The 17,171-nt window shown below is 42.4% G+C and overlaps 1 protein-coding gene across 1 annotated transcript in view; it reads right to left on the bottom strand.

Moving 5' to 3' along the window:
• TGFB2 (transforming growth factor beta 2) overlaps nt 1-17,171 on the bottom strand; it is a 59,578-nt gene that overhangs the window by 13,112 nt on the left and 29,295 nt on the right. The window contains exon 2 of the mRNA XM_084262096.1: nt 7,133-7,296. Coding sequence (XP_084118222.1) covers nt 7,133-7,296 — 164 coding nt within the window. The remainder of the gene's footprint in view (nt 1-7,132; nt 7,297-17,171) is intronic.

The following is a 17,171-nucleotide window of genomic DNA, read 5'->3' as shown; positions in this document are numbered from 1 at the left end:
GAATATTTGCCAAAGTTTTTTAAAAAAATCCAACATAGCTCTCTGATCCATCTGTTCAGAACTTGCCAGACACGTTCTTCATGCAGACTTGCAAATAAAAAGAACATATTGCACGCATAACCCAACCCGTTTTTATATCTGGATGGGCTGCAGCTGCAGTAGGATTCTCTTACAGTGTTGGCTGCTACTTGCTTAAAGGTAAAAGAAGGTGAAGGGGGCAGGGGGGAGTAAAGAAATGAGCAGCTAAAGCAGGTCAAAAGTGGAAGTATGCCATGGAATCACTGTGACTGACTCATCGCATCACTCTGTGGTGAGGGGATGAGCTCTGGGAAGAGAATGGATCCTGAGAAGGGATTTCCTCTCCTTTTATTCCCCAAGCGGGGCCTTCCTCCTGCCACTGAAGATACATGTGCAGTATAACTTGGGGATACAGCCCTGAAGCCATTCAGTCTGATTTATGCTTAAGCAGGCAGGAAGACTCTGCACTGTATAAGCAATAAACAAGAATGTAGAGTCTGGGGTCCTTCTCCTGGAAGATTCTGAAATATTGAGTGCAATTTCCTGCCGTTTAGGAGATTTTAAGATAGCTGCAAAGAAAGATTTTATATAAAATGAAGCAAAACAAAAAAAAAATCCTGTAAACTTATCTAGCATTTAGCTTTAACTTGCCAGAGGCACATTATGTTTTATTAAAACATCAACAAAGAAGAGCCAAAGTCAACAAAAACAGAGTGGGTTCTCCAGTCATCTAGCCAAATCCCCTAGATCTTGCAAGGTACTCCCCTGTTCATCTCCCCTTTATGCTCAGGTCTCCCAAGCCCTTCCTCTTCCTCAGTCCTGACATTTCTATGTCATGTTCACATGCATTTTATTGCAATATTTTGATGTGCAACATTTTTTGCTGAGTATCTGGACTTACTGCTTCTTTTAAGATGCTGTCTTCCACAATTCACTCTCTTCACTTCCTCTTGCTTGCCCTGTTCTCCATAAGTCATGATTCTCCCTCTCCCCGCCACCTACAGGCTTCCACCTAAGCCACTCCTGTCCTCCATTTTCTTCCATGATCTATACTTCTTCATATAGGCTTGTCTCCAATAAAGCTTCACATTGCTTCCTACACCTCCCCAAACCATCAATATTACTTTCCCTGCCCCCCCCTCCAATGGGCTCTTTAGTGCCAAGGCCAACCTGATGTTCCTCAGCCCACTAAATACCATGCTACAGTGCTTGGTTAAAACTTGCTCATGTCTCAGTGCAACGTGGGCTTGGCCACCCCACCAGATTGCAGCCCAAAGAGCAGAATTGCAAACCCAGAGGCTGGTTTCTGCCACACGTCCTGCATTCCTAGGCTCCCTATAATAAACACACACTGCGAATGGCAATAAATCTATCAGCTCAGTGCCCCACATTGCTACACACAGCAGTGTCAAGCTGGGAGGACACGCTGGCCCTCATGGCAGTAGCTAATGAGGTTATTACATACTTCTTCAGTAACTGCTCTGTTCCTGGCAAGAGGTGGCTGTATCTGAGATAAGCTCTCAAATCACAGTGAATATGATGCAGTGATAAATACTTCCCCTCACCCATGCTCACAGATTATTTGCCAAAGGTACATTATACATGGTCTCCAGTATGCTGAATTTTTTTGTAGAGGATACAATATTTCGAATCAAAAATAAAGATTCTGGAACAAGGAGGAAGCAGCAATTTGGCTGAAATATACTGAAAATTAACTTCCTCTGGTCCTGTGCTGTTGCTGATGGAGCTGGGGAAGGAAGAGGAGCCTGGTAGACTAGAAAGTTATGAGGTCCACACTTCATACTGAGTTTGGCACTACAAAGAGCACTGTAGGTTTGCCATTTAATATAACCTTGTAACCTTTCGCAAGAGTCTGGTTTCAGGACAGCAATACATAAACTGCGAGATCCAAATATACAACTTTGGATGTGGGTCACAGTGATGGCAGTCAATTAAAATCAAACGCCTCAGGTGATATCTGTAATACAGACATCCTGCGCCAGCTCATAGCCACAAATCCTGCTTCCTCATATTCTCTTCCATGGCATTAGAGACGCCATGTTTTGGCAGGAATAGAGAGCAAGGCCCCTCTGCTCCCAATTATACAGAGATCAGTCTGGAGCAGCTCTGCTGCAGTCAGTGTAAATTGTCTGAGATTTGCACCACAGAGATTTGGCCCAAATCTACAGCAGCTCACTCTAAATGTATTCCCTAACCAAAAAACAACACAAAACACTGTCTGAACTGAAAGTATTTGAACAACCGACTGTGGTTTGAGTTTAAATCTGACTCATAATGGGGTAAATATGTTCCACGGCATCTTTTTCCTCATACCTCCAACCAGAGAGAGGAGGCCCTTAAACAAATGGGGGTTACTACTTTTTGGTGGGAAGATGGTTCTTCCTAGACCCCCAAGCAAGCTCCAAAGGAGCCCTCAGTATGGCCCAGGCCCTCCCTAAAACAGGAAGACCAAATGTCTGCTCCAGCTTGCTTCAAACAATCCAATCCCAATCCAATGTTCACCCTGAGCTTTAACCTAGTGTTTGTTCGCTCCGGCCCCACGCTACGATTAGTCCTGTGGTGCATCACCACAATCCACAGTCTCTCAGGTACCCACACCCGCAGCAGCCTTGGGTAACGATGACTGTAAAACCCAGCACTTTAGCAGCATTTTTCGTGATGCTTTATGATGTGTTAGAAAAACATGGCACTGCTTCCATAGGAAGCAATTATTACTTGTTATTGTTTGACCGTCTGTACATAATAAAACTACCTTAAAAACAATACCACAATGCTTTCTGAACAACGGCTTTTCGCCCCACGAGGGTTTCGACTTGTCCTGCTTTGCGATGGTGCCTATTTATTTTTTGGAATGCTTATTCATAAAAGACAAGGGTTTTTTTTCAAGGGTGCGGGAACTTTATTCATAAATACAGAAGCACCTTAATAAAAGAAAGATGTGATGAAGTCTTCAAAGCAGGCAAGAAAAGTGATGAACAAAGACATTCCCATAACAACTGAGCTTTATCTGATCAAATTCCAATAAAGCCTGCATTTGGCATAAATCTTTAAAAACATAGCAAGGGCCACTGGAGGATGCTAAAACTTGTTTATTTAATATTATTCCTCCTCTCTCCCTCAAAAGTACTTTATCCTCTTAATATTTTCTGAAGTCTCTGTGCACACAGAGAAGCGCATCGAGTGAACACCATGCAGGAGAAGGGTGGGAGAAGGCGCACAGTAGAGTGCTTGCTGCATCTGGGGTCCTGAGGCCTTTTTCCTTCCTTTCCTCTGGCTTCCTGCTCTCCACCATGCTGATGATCAGCAGCACCACCAGCAGATTAACCCTCGCTTTCGGGCAGAAGAAATAACAGAAAAGATAGTGCCTTTAAAGAACTTAATTCTCTGTGGCTTCAATTCACCAGAGCCAAGAGGAGACAAAAGCTTTTATACCAGCCTTATAAAAGAAACTTAATTCCTACTTCTATGAGTTTTATTATTTTCTATTCTAAGACTACTTAATATGTGAACTGTGCTTCCCATCTGTGCAGGAACACACAGATGTGGCTGACTAATCCTTAAATACCAAGAAAAGTATTCTGGGTGAAAACAGACATTAAAGAAACTGCTTCTGCTCTCGCGGATTACCACTCGCCCACTGTCTTTGTGGATGCATCCAGGGCACTTCCAACAGTATTAATCTCCAGGATCTACTGCCCAGGGAAACCTGGGGGGTAGCAGACCTGGAAAACAGATTGACAACCACTTACTCCCAGCATAAATACAATGGGGTGCTCTGTGCTCCGACCCTGTCTCTGAGGTGGGAATGGGGTCCTGCTGCTGTGCTGGGGCCCAGGAGCGAGGGGCCACAGCACCGTCTTACCATGCCAAACAGCCCCAGACTGCCTTCCTGGAGTCAGTGCAAACAAGGGCTGCAGGGAAAAACAAAGTCCTTTTCTGATGTGGTTTGGAAAAGGGAGCCAAGCATAGCCTGAGGAAAGCTTAACCGAAAAGGTGCAATCTTGCATTTCTTATTTCATTTTAAAGAGTAGATCTGTGAGGGGTCAAAGGACCACACATAGAAAGAATCAGGAGGAGAAACAAAATATTTATATTCTGTTTGCTTATTTTTTCCTTTACCCTGCACATCTGCCTCTAGCTGCTCCTAAAATAGTCCTTCAGAATAATACTGTCCCTTCTGCACCAGAGTGGCATATATATTAATATTAAACTACCACTGGACTAAATCAGAGACCTTCAGGATAGCAGTTAGGAGACTTGAATGTCTTTAGGGGGCCACACCAAGAGATCTCTGACTCTCCCCAAAACACGTCTGCCCCTTTCCGCCTACTTGACTGAGAAAGATGAGGGGACACAGGAACCACCATCTCCCTAAAACTACAGGTATGAGAGGAATTTCAAAACCCCTCATTAAGAAGATGTCCCTCAACAAACCAAAACACTAGGCAACCTGAAACTTGGTGGGAAGGGAAAAAAAAACCCAAACCAAAAACCCCCTAATAATTAAATGTTGCTTATGCAAGACGAAAAACCACACTGTTCCTTCTGGGCACAACAGCCCTGGCAGGCCCAGCACGTATCTCACAAGACAGGAAGCACTGCTCATTCACAGAGGAGGAGCAGTGGCTGCACATGCCAACTCTAACAGCAATCTCCTCTTAAGGCTCTCTCTCCATGCATGGCTTTGCACGCCAGAAGCAAACATACCTGAGAAAGTCTTCAGACCTTACAGAACATCTTTGCCTTTCCCACTTCCACTGAAATGAGCACCTTCCTCATTTTCCTTTTACCTCCCTTGTTTGTTTCCTCTATCAGTTCATTACATAGCTCTGAAGCTCTCTGCTCAAGCACTACCCTGACATCAATGCCTCCTCACCATGCTTCCCCACCTTCAGCTCTTCAGATTTTCCTCTTGGTTCTCTTTAAAAACAATATTCTAAGTTTTAGGATGCTTTCTATAGCGCTGCCTGCCTCTTCAACTTCTCCCTGCTTTTGTTTCTCCTGTTAAACACTGCATGTGAATTTCATGCATTGTGTTGGAGATTAGATGTGGCAATAATGCTCCTGCAATAAAGCTGCTGATAAGGAATGCATGCAATTCCAACTGATCATCACAGATACCTTGCATACAAGGTTTTGGGGAGAGCTGCATACAAGACTGCAACAAGTAAATATGATGAAAGAGAGGGAAAAACAAGCTCCAGCTGAAGGCAGGAGCTTGTAAGAAGTAAACCAGAGAAAGAAACTAACAGGCAGCTTTTATCATTGTAATAGGTGCTCTTAAAGGGAAACGTTCCAGAAACAGGCAAAGGAGCAAAGAAACATGCCTAAAATACACCTGGCACAAACAAACACTCAGCCCTCACAGCCTCTGGCTTGCCTGTTACTTGGTAGAGAAAAGGCCTAATCCTACAACAACATGCCCTCATTACTCACCTAACACTTTGCTCAGTATGCCCCACCCAGTCTAAAAAAGAAATTACCTTACTCACCAGCTGTATATTTATATGAAGGACCAAGTACCTGCCCTGGATGCAGGTGTCAGTCATTTCCATGGGCACAGGCTTGCTGGAGTCAGGATAACTCAAATAAGCTCCATCTGTTTCTCATCACAAGGCGAATTCCCAGCCAAGCAAAGGCCCTTTCTTCCCTATCTATGCTGAACCCTTTGTGTCCCACGTTCCTCAAATACAGAAAGGTGATGAGCTCAGCTCAGGCAACCACAGCTGTACTCCTTTCAGGTAGCTAACAGCTCTCAAAAGTAGAACAACAGAAAGCCCAGAGATGTCATCAACTCCTTTTAGGATGTCTGAACCATGAGGTCAGGCCAGAAGGTACGATTGTTTCAACAACCTAGTGCAGCAGCATCACAGAGACTCATAGTATAATTCTATGGAAAGGCTGTTATCTACAGATGACACCAGCAACTCTCAATAAAGATTCCTTATAGCTTTCTCTTTTAACAAACGACACTTTTCTTACTCAACTTTTCTGCCAGCCTGCCCTTGGGAAGGAAGGCAGACAGGTCACCACCTGTGGACCTGAATCATGTTCAACTAGGAATCATGCCTCTCCTACATTTAAACAATGTCCAAACAGTCCACTGCACTTTCTCCTGCAGTCAGCCTCCAGGGCTGGCTTCTACTGTCACTTCAGCGATCATGTGAACACAAATTCCCCCCTTTCTGCTCCAAGTTGGGCTTGCACTTGACCTGGAAAATGTGAACATTGAAAACCAGCAAGATTTTAACTTGAATTTGTACCCACTGGATACAAACCAAACTCCACAGTGCTGCAAACCCAGGGCAGTGCTTAGGCACAGTTAAATGAGGGCAGCAATAATAGACCCAAAGTGGGGCTCAATACACTTTGTTTTACAAAGCAATATCCTATCTGGAAGGATTCTTCAGCAGAACAAGTCACAGGTTGCTGGAACAGCCATTTTACTTGGTATAAAACTGGTGGGAGTGCAGTCCCTTTTTGCAGCTGTGTTTGTCAGCAAAGGGAACTATGCTTTACATGAAATATGCTCTAGTCAATATTTGCACAAAGTCACAGACTCTATGTGAATGACTTTAACGGCTTAAAAGTCTCTAAAGATTAAATGACATCAGCCTTATTAACACCCAAGAGTGAGAGTAATAGAGTTGTTTTCTTCCTCACTCCTCCGATTGTCTGCTCCCTTGCCTTAACCCCTGGGCAACTACTGTAAGAAGCCAGTTCTGAAACTGCTAAGCTTTGAAACTGCACTATTCACAGCGCCATTTCTGCAAGGAACAATTAACAGGCCTGAATAGAGACCAGAGAGGAATTTTATTTCTTCTATGTAAACTGCAATACAGGCTATCTATTGGGAGATAGAGATCCTGGGCATTACTTGTTGATGTCTTGTTCTGTCACTGAAACTTTGGGTCTCCTGAGGCACAATTTCCAGAAAAAGTTTGCACATTTAAGTCCCTTCTAGGAGACGCAGAGGAAATAGGCTACTTAGGAAAGATGGGACTCAATCACTTCTTCCCACGGTTTGTTCCACCTGCTAGATGTATTTGCTGCAGAAGGACAGGGAGTTGACGTGTGTGAGGTGCCACCATACCTGGTACAGCTCTATCCGTTGCTCCGAGACCCGTGCCTTTGAGTTCTGCAGGCGGAAGACCCTGAACTCAGCTTTCACTAAGTTGGAGGCATTCTTCTCCATTGCTGAGACATCAAATCTGACAATTCGGAAGTAAAGACTGTAATAGCTTGGTGGGATGGCATCTGCAAAAAGACAGTGGAATTATTTTTTTTTAAATGATAAAATACATTGTTCCTTCAAACACTGTAATACAAGACAGCCTTAGTAAAGGAAATAGCTGTAGCATGATTCAGTTTCCAATGGCCAATTTAATATTATTAGTGATTTAATAAAAAACCCAAACCAAGCCCACATGTGTTTGATTGTAAGAATACCATATTAATAGAGATTAACAACCATTTCCAACTCTGTTCTAGGTCATTCATTTAAACTCCCCTCTTGCAACATACTGGTGGAAAATCCTGGATGCTTATGAATTGGGGAAAATACTCATAGCAGTCTCTATCCTGCAAATGCCTTCAGAGCTGCACTGAGTTCCCAGGGATCCTCCAAGGTGGATCTGTATGTTTTCTGAAGCCCATTTACCCCTGAACATGTGAGTATAAAGTAGCCAGCTTCAGATTTTGTTTTCCATTCAATTATTAGAGGATTTTATTGGAATAACAACCTGGGTAACCCTAAAGGGCTCAGCGATCACCCGAGGCCTTCCCACCTCACCCTGGGCAACAGCAGGAGGCAAAGGGCCTGGACCACCCTCCCCACTGTGTGACTCCCCAAGGCCTGGCCTGGCTCTTCTTAAGCCTAACTCGAAAGGGAGGCAAAGTGAGTCCAAGGCCCTGATAACAATCTCTGTTCAAGCCCAGGGCGAGGTTTTCTTTTCTCCTACAGTATGGAAACTGAATTGTGTAAAGAAGAAAATTGTCCTGGGGGAAACGAGGGAGGAAGGATTTCCAGCGGAGGAAGCAAAATAGGCCTTCCTGAGAAGACACCAGGGAGACTTCAGACAATGATTACAAAATACAAAGTTTTCCTACGTGTCACATAGCTTGGGATTTGCCATGCAGTACAGTAGACGACAATATCAATGTTCAATATTGATGTTTGGGAGGTGAGCAGTTCAGCTCCCACGAAAGACCCAGGCTATGTCTGAAATCTCTAGAGGCCTCTTGTTCTGCTGCCTCCCTTGGCTACCCAGGCACTTATCGATGGAATACAGTACCTTCTTCTGGAAGATGCTTAGTTTTTAATAGATATAATACACAGGAATTATCAATTATATGTAAAGAGATGGAAGAAGCCAAGTCTAGTACACATGCCTTTATTTCTAACTACGAATGATTAAAGGTAGTTAGGAAATATGTTTAATAATACCTATTCATATCAGTAAGACATTATTAACTTCTTTCAGTGTTTCTAGTGTTTCTTGTTTAGTGTTTCTAGAATGGCTGCTATCACCAGAATTTCTGAGTGATACAGCAGCTCCAGGTGACACAAGGCAACACCACTTGCAGTTACACATTTAATAACCCATTTTCTGTAGCTCTTGGAATAATTATAAATTCAGACTGAATACAGAATAAATATCAAGTACAAGCCAGTCACGAGAGAAATAAAGCAAATGAGCAAACATATTCTGTCTTTGCAATGTTCACAAACACACTTCCTCTACATAATTGAGCCAAAGTCTCTTTTTTAAAAGATCAGAGGTGACAACTCCTAAAATTAATTCTAGCTATGAGAAAATCTTTGACAATAAAGGAAGAGTCTCAGCTTCAACTGCAGATGCATGGTGAGAGATGACAAGTTCACAAAATACTTTAAGCATTTTGAAAATCCTCTGAAAGTATTTTCCAAAGAAGTCCCTCATATGGTCAATATGTATGAACAGGAAGTCCCAGGCTTCCTTACGATTCCCACTGAAGTTTATCAAATTTTCACATCTACTGTGCTCTAAACTAAACACCAGTACATCATCACGTGTAGTCCTGCCTGTGAGGCTTATTGACATAAAACAATCTTGTAGAGAGAACCCAAAGAAAAAGGGGTGCAAGTTACCCCCTCACTAGAACAGCTCCTCTCTCCCAGGAGCAACACATTAGAGCTGGTCTCTCTCAAAATGCCAAATCAAGGTCTTCTGAGAAAAACTTAACTTTATGCAATTATCATCTTAAATTTTCATAGATTTTGCAAATTCCTATAAAAGTTACTCAGTTCAGAGATTTCTTCAATTTATTTCTCTGCTACAGAAAACTGTGAGACTACTACTTGTTCTTCATCCAAACCTATTTCTACTAGTAATATAATCTGGCATGTACATGTAAGATTGATGCTTCCAGGATGAGTTGTAAATTGCCCTTCCCTGTCATTCATTTGAGGCATCAACCTACCATTTCATTCCCTGTGGACAAGCCAAACTAGCAGCCAGCTGCTTGCCAGGGCACAGCTAAACCCTGTCCATCTTGATTGTATCCCATATTGAAAAGCCCTATTTGACTATTTTATTTATATTTAGCTTCTAACATTTCTAGAACTAAACCCTGTCCATCTTGACTGTATCTCATAATGAAAAGGCCTATTTGTTTTATTTATATTTAGCTTCTAACTTATTTCTAGAACTTTCTTGTGCTATATTAGTAACCTGTCTTTTCAATTTCTCTTTTGGATACAAATCTGTGAATATGTGCCTACCAGATTTTCCTAAATCATCCCACATTTACGTTTTTTTTCTCTTTCATATGTAAAGAAGACAAAAGACTAATCTTTTTGTGTGCATGTTTTCGTGTTTGCTTATGTGCCTTTGTATTCACAGCAAATGAGTATTTACTTTCCACCCACTATGAATGAACAAGAATGAATTCTTGTCTCAGAAAATTTTCATCTCCCTTACAAGATAGCGTTATATCTTGTGAAGACCCACATCAGAAGTTTTATTTCTTTGTTTTATCATTCATGACAGTATCCACAGGAAGTCTATTCAGGAAAAGCCGTTATTTCTGCACAGCTGAAAAAAACCCAGGATTTTTACTAGCTGGAACCTTTCCTCTGAAAAAGAATGGCTGACTACAGAATTGGGGTTTACATGAAAATTAATCAACATTAAGACTGGGAATTGAGATTTGCAACTCTGCTTAAGGGAATGAGAGAACCCTATGTAGTCTGCAAGGCTTTGGATTAGCCTTTAAGTGATCTCAGATGCTGCAATTTATATCTCTTCATGACTCCACCTTAACCTGACAGTTGTAACCATTCAGCTTCAGTTGGATACCTCTGGACTCCCCTGTGGTTTTGGCCCAGTAACTCCAGTCAATACCAGTATGATTCTGACAAAGTTAGTCTGCAAACACAGTTACCCCACTGCAGACTGGACACCCTAAGTATTCTTTGAACCATTAATGAGTGGAATTAAATCAGTATGTTTCCTGTAGCTAGGAAAACACAGATTTCTTTTGTTTTGGAGAGAGGGAATAGTAAATGCAATGAAAGCTTCCATTTTTATCATCTTTAAATTATTCATTAATTCAACCGACAAAAAACTGAAGACTTCCAGCTGTAATAATCATAATCACAATCACTGCAGTACAATCAAGACAAGAGTTATAAAACACATTTGGAGAAGATGAAGGCAGCGTCCCTCTTTCTCCCATTAACCTGCTGAACACTGAGCATAGCAAGTTTAGCTTTTTTATTCTTTTCTTTTTCCCCATCCTTGAGTACGCTGAAGCTTTATCAGCTGCTGTACAGAGGACCGTCCAAACTGTCAGGTTAAAACATATTCTGGTACGTGAGTGTTTAAGTGCGTAAGGGCACTGTGGTTTCTGTGCTTCTTAATGACTTTGTTCAACATCCAGCATCCTCTAAGCTCCTGTGCCAGCAACACGACAGAAAGCAGCCCTGCTCTAACTGAGCAGAAACGCACCGACGGGAGGGGTGCAGGAGACCTATCCCAAAATACTCAACAGTCTGCAGGATTGCTCCAGGTTGGAACATTGTCAACAAGAGAGACTGAACACATCCTCTGACTGACTTTCCAGAACAGCACGTAGATCCCAAAGCATAGCTTCTGGGATGAGAGCAAAATGGAGTCAAGCTCCCTTAAACCAACAGTGGGAATGGATAGAGTTTGTTTCATGCTGGAGATACTCCCCAAGTCAGGAATCTCCTGCATAGAAGGCTGACACTTCTCCCTTCCACAGTTGTGTTTGATGAACTAAGCCCTGCATTTCCACAGCTTCCCTCACAAGTACTGTGTGTACTGACATTTCAAGGGAAACAAAACACTCTGCTTGACACAGCTCTTCTGAGAGTTGGGCTTTCGTTCTGGCGAGGAAAAAGGCCTAAATTCAATTGCATCCAAATGAGGCTTTTTTCCCCCTCTGAATTTTCATTTCTGCTATTGAAACAAAAAAATCAATTATATGCACAGCCCAACTAAGGAAATGTAAACAACTTTTCTTTTCTTGTTGGAAGAGGCCAGACAGGCCGACTTCACACATACACCCACAGTGGAAAGGCTGAGAGCTTCAATCTAATCCTTCCATCAAGGGCTTGTAATAAATGTGCCAAAGATTTATTTTTATTCCCTTTTGTGTTTATTAAACTTTGGAGGGTTTCTTTTCCTTTTTATTTTCTTTCTGGTACTTTGCCCATTCTTTATTACGGCAGCTACAAAACATGGAGTACCCTTCTCTTTTTGCCCTCTTTTTTTTTTTCCTTCCCCTCTTCATCTTTCTAACTGGAGTACATGAATGGCCATGTAGTAGGCTTTGAAGCAGCACATGCAAATATTTATAAGAGTAGCTTGATTGTTATTAAATGCAGTTGTTATGCTTTCCACACTCTGGCAAGCTTCCCTAACCCCTCTAGCTATTAGGACCATTTAGGCTGTTCAGATTTCAGCTCATTGATAGCAAGTTCCTACCTTTCTTTTTTTTTTTTTTTTCTTTTTTTCTTTTTTTTTTTGTTGTTGTTAACAAGCAGCAGCCACCCTGTATAATGTGACATCGTTTCTTCACCTATGTGAATGTTGCTGCCTTTAAGGACTGCTGGAAGGATGGGTGGCTCTTCACCTGTAAAGTCACATCTTTCCAGCAGGATCCCATCCTTCCTATAAGGCATGCCTGGTCACAAATCCTCTACTCTTTTCCAAGGAAAGTCTCTCCAAGAAATTAGAAACTTGCTTAATGCATACGGGCTTCCAAAGCCCACGGGTAATTACTCTGCTCACCCTTCGTGACCCTGACGTGACTGCAGAATCCTGCTGGAAACTGCCTCTGCCATGAAAGAGGATATATAAATACAGTGAACAAAAATACAGAGGCCTACAGGTTATATTTGAGAACTGGGACTGGCCCTCAGAGGTAAATCAGTTGTACATCAGCTTTCCGTTAGCTCTGAAACTTTATCCTGATGTGACACTAAGTTATGAGCACATCTGCTAGCTAATCAGTGTTCTTGGACAGAAACACTTGCGCCGCTCAGAGCTCAGACATCGTCTCCAGCCTCCTGCAGCAAGGCTTCAAAGTCGGAAGGTACAAAAGCAGCAGAAAAGACTTGCTTCAATATTCCAGTTTTTGCAACCACAGCTGACCATGAGCTATTTCCTTTACCTATCGTCAACCATTTGCTATTGAGGAGGGGACACTGCACTGAAAGTAAGAATAAAACTACTGGGAACACAGGGATGAGGCTTTCAGCTGAGGCCCAATGGCTCTGGAGCAGCTCTTCTTGCAGAACAGAGTATTGCAGTGCAATTCAAGACACAACATATGTATTTTGTTATTGCATGTGGTTTTTGGTGAAGAATCCATGACAGAAAGTGGCAGCTAGGCATCTTCCTCTGAACAATCCCATCATACTTAATTTATCCACATCACAGGGGCAGGACGGTTCATGATTCCACATTCCCTGATACCTTCAGTCTTTGTACTTACTGCATACAGGGATGTGGATATATAAGCTTAGCAAGAGAGACAAACTGGTATACATAAAGGAAGACAGAGGTTTTTTCATTAGATAGAGAACAAGTCAGGGATCCAAATGCTGGATGACTATTCTGAACATCACAACTGACGACTTAAACTACTTCCCTTTTTTACCACCAATTCTGACCTCTGGACCTGTCACTGTGGTCCCACAAGGAAGCCTCAAAATAGGTTTACTAAGACAATGGATTTGACAGGCCTGAGGTGGTTCCACTTGGAGAAAAAATGAAGAAACAAAACCTCACTCCCACAGTGACTCCTGCAGCTCTCATCAGTGATGCTAAGAGAGGCCAGTCTGGAAGGTGTTTTCTTATTTCAGTAACTTCTTCCTATCTAAGCTAACATTTTCTTTGTAATAAAGACTCGCTGAGCTCTTAATACGCAGCAGCAAATTCATACATGTAATTATTATGCCATAAACTGGCTATAAAGACTCAATAAATGTCAATGGCAGACTCTAGATGTTCAGAGCAAAGACACTTGGCAGAGCTCACACAGCACAAATACATGGTTTATTTTTCTGCCTACACTCAAGCTCCACATATCCAAAAAATATACACCAATGAAGGTCTAGGTGGGCATGGGTGTAAGACAGAATAATTACCAGATTTTGTGATGTACAACCCCTGTTGAACCTCCTGCCATTCCTCTTCTAAAACACACTGAGATCTATGACAACATATGAGAAACCAACTCCAGGATGTCTCCAGATTGAAGTGTTAGGTACAATGAGGCTGCTATCAATCCATCTTCCACCTGGCCTGTAGTTGTGCTTGGGATTTGTATAGACCCATGCGCACGACCTTGCATTTGCCTTGTTGAATTTCAGGAGATTCACATGGGCTCATCTCTCAAGGTCCCTCTGGATGGCATCCCTTCCCTCTTTATCCCTTGCTGGATAAATATCTCCAGGACTAGAGGACAAACCACTGGGACAAACCCAGAAAAAAAAACCCAAACCACTACCAAAAAAGCTGAAAAGTCAGAAAAATCCCCTGTGCATCTTTGATCTCCCTTCCTTTCTTTTGATTTTGCCTAACATCTTCAGCCTTCATCTACCTGGTAGGAATCCATCAGTCCATGCTGGGTTTCAGTGTGATCAGCTCCTATGATTTCCCTGACAGGACCACCAAAGTACAAGCACCCCATCAAAGCAACATACTGTCAGAGCAGAGGCAGTGAGAATTGACCAGTATATCAAAAGAGACACTGTGTGCAGTTATGTTCACAGAATAACCCTTTTCAGAGGAGGGCAGCAAGCACTGAAATGCTGCTATAACCTTCTCTTGGTACCTCCCCTGTCCCCCGTCGCTGCTCACTTGCAAAGAAGATTAGGAAAGCCATATGTGTGTCAGGATTGGGAAACACCTGGGAAATACCAGCTTCAGTACACAGTCCTTCCATACAAGCCACACATTTTATTTTGGAGGAAATCAGTTGCCTGTGCAGGCCATTCTGCACCAAAAGGAAACACATGTGGAACAACATAGGAAGAGACACCTGAAAGTAATGGCTACAGACCACATGAATGAGCTTACATGTTCAAATGTATGCCACGGAGATTGCAAAAGCTTGTGTTATTACTAGTTTACAGCCACAGGGCAGTCAGGAAGCAACTGCAAGCCACATTTCTGCTCATTTACAAACTCTCCTATCCTGAAAATGCATGCTGTTGAGTAAGACCGAATTCTTCTAAGAAACGGAACTTTTCTTTTGCAATTCTGGAGAAAGTGAGAACTGCCCAGAAGATCACTTCTGCTATAAAACAAACCTCTGAGTATAACTGTATGGAACAGTCAGAGTGAGCCCTGAGATCTGAATCAACTGCCTGGATCCAAACCTCTGAAGCTGGAGGAAGATCAAAAGCCACTTGAAATCACTGAAACCTCTGACTAAACTGAAAGGGGAAACTGTCCGGTCTCTTTCAGGAAAACAAAAACAAAACTCAGCCCAGGCAGACTTAGTGTGACCATTGCCAAATATTCCTATTCCTTGAAGAGGAGTGTGGAGTCCCTCCCAGGGGATGGCCCCTCACAGGACAAAGCAGAACACGTAGCACAGCCTCACGCCTGCCTGATCTTTCTCTCCCAAGAAAGTCTATATACAAAAGCTGGAGTAGCTGTAAACAGGGGGGAACAACCACCTCACATGGCAACACCTGTGAATCCCCTTCCGGCACATGGTGTTCAGTGGACACTTTCTGCTCCTGCATTTACAAAAATGAATCTCCTGAAGAAAAACACCCTCACGGGAATTCACCAGGACCCCCTCCACCTCTGCTTGTCTTTTAAAATTTTCCAGGCTGTTGGCTTGTTTTCCCTCATCCATGCTTAAATACAGGGGCTGGGTAATGCGAACAACAGTGATGCATCACATGAGAGCTATTTGCAGGTCTAAATTTTGAGCCCTTGAGCAACGCTTAATTGGGGTAACCTAATTACTTGCAAGTATTCTGGAAAGTGGCAAATGCCAATCTTTCCATTCCAGATCATCTTTCAGCAAATACAAATCTCCACACGTTTCAGAAAGTCTGAAAGGTGTCTGACCTCAATTCTCCTCTTCTCAAAGTCCTATTTACACAACGCCTGTCATGCAAAGGAGCCAAGACAGAATGTAAACACAAACCCTACATACTGCTATCTTTGTTTCTCCACAAAGAAATCTTAATCTTGTTGCAGGTTAAAACATATGGAGTAAAAAAACAGCACAAGAGCTCAAAAATAATGCCCTATAATCTCACCGCTGCTTATGCAACACTACAGTTTTAATAGTGAGAGAGAAAAACACAACTTCAGATGTGTCCCTTGCTCCTGGGTCAGAAACCATCATAGCAGATCCATGACCATGCATTCCCAATAGGAGCTGACAGACCCTTCTCTGCCAGGAAAATGCACGACAGGCTAACAGGGAAGCTGTTGTGTCCTTCAACAGGCATTAGAACAACTATCAGTTACCAAAGCCTCTCAGGAACCTGAGTGAAGTTTTGGTCCCACTCAAGTCACCAACAAAATATTCCCATTTCTTTCAAAAGGGCCAGGCATTTACCTCCCTATTTGTAAGCACAGAGAGGATTTTCAGCACAAGAAAAATGTCTCTAGCCTCTCTGCCTCCTGTTCTTCATGGATTTAGTTTGCCAACAAAAGGTCCTTCAGCTTTCAGCAGTTATTTTGTGAACATTCAGGAAAGAAGAACTCCTTTCAAATCCCCATCAGGATCCTTTGAATGAAATCCCAGGTTATCATGTATCACCACTGAAATCACATATGTAAATAGATGTGTGTTATGTTTGGAAACTTCTCAGGTATGTACTTTGCTATTCTGCTTACACTGGAATGTAAGAAAAATATTCCTAGTGTCTTTCATCTCTCTCCACAAAGGGCTGCTCCTCTTTCAGCTAGGGATCATAAGCAAGAATTGTAAGTACAATCACCTATCTCCTCCTAAAAAAAAAAGAAAAAATAATAAAAGGGAGGTGAGGGGGCAAAAAGAAGAAAGTCACCAGGTAACACAAATCCTTCTCAATAGCAAAGTGAGACCTGACATGCTGGCACTGTTCTGCTGAGCTTTTATGGCTGCAATGACCTCAGTGATTTAAAACAGATCAGATTAACCTTTCACTGTTCACAAGACTAACCAACAGTTTTCTCCTAACAAAGACCTTTGTTCTCTTTCATCTCCCAACCTTTTCATGGTTGCACTGCTCCTGAAGTGCTATCTTCAGAAGCAATTTAACAGACATCTCCATCGTGCTGAAGAGGCAGACATGACCACAAGTCCAGCTCCACAAGTTGCATACCACATTGTTTTATGGAGACACTGGGATGCTGACTACAATGCCTAAAACCCTTCAAGCAGCCATCACACATCCAAAACCCAAGTAACCCTGAATAATTTTGATCTCAGAAAAAAATTTACCTTCTCTTCTCACCAGCAGATTAGATGTGAGGTTAGATATATGGGCATGTGTTTGAAAAAGTCTGTGTATATTTATCATAATCCTTCCCTTCCCGACACTTTTCTCAGGAATTTCACTTGCACTGACAGTCCAGCCAGCAGGATTAAAACACCATGAAGCT

The sequence above is a fragment of the Gallinula chloropus genome (genome assembly GCF_964237585.1).
Source record: "Gallinula chloropus genome assembly, chromosome: 3".
Taxonomy (NCBI): domain Eukaryota; kingdom Metazoa; phylum Chordata; class Aves; order Gruiformes; family Rallidae; genus Gallinula; species Gallinula chloropus.
This window is presented reverse-complemented; position numbering and strand designations above follow the sequence as displayed.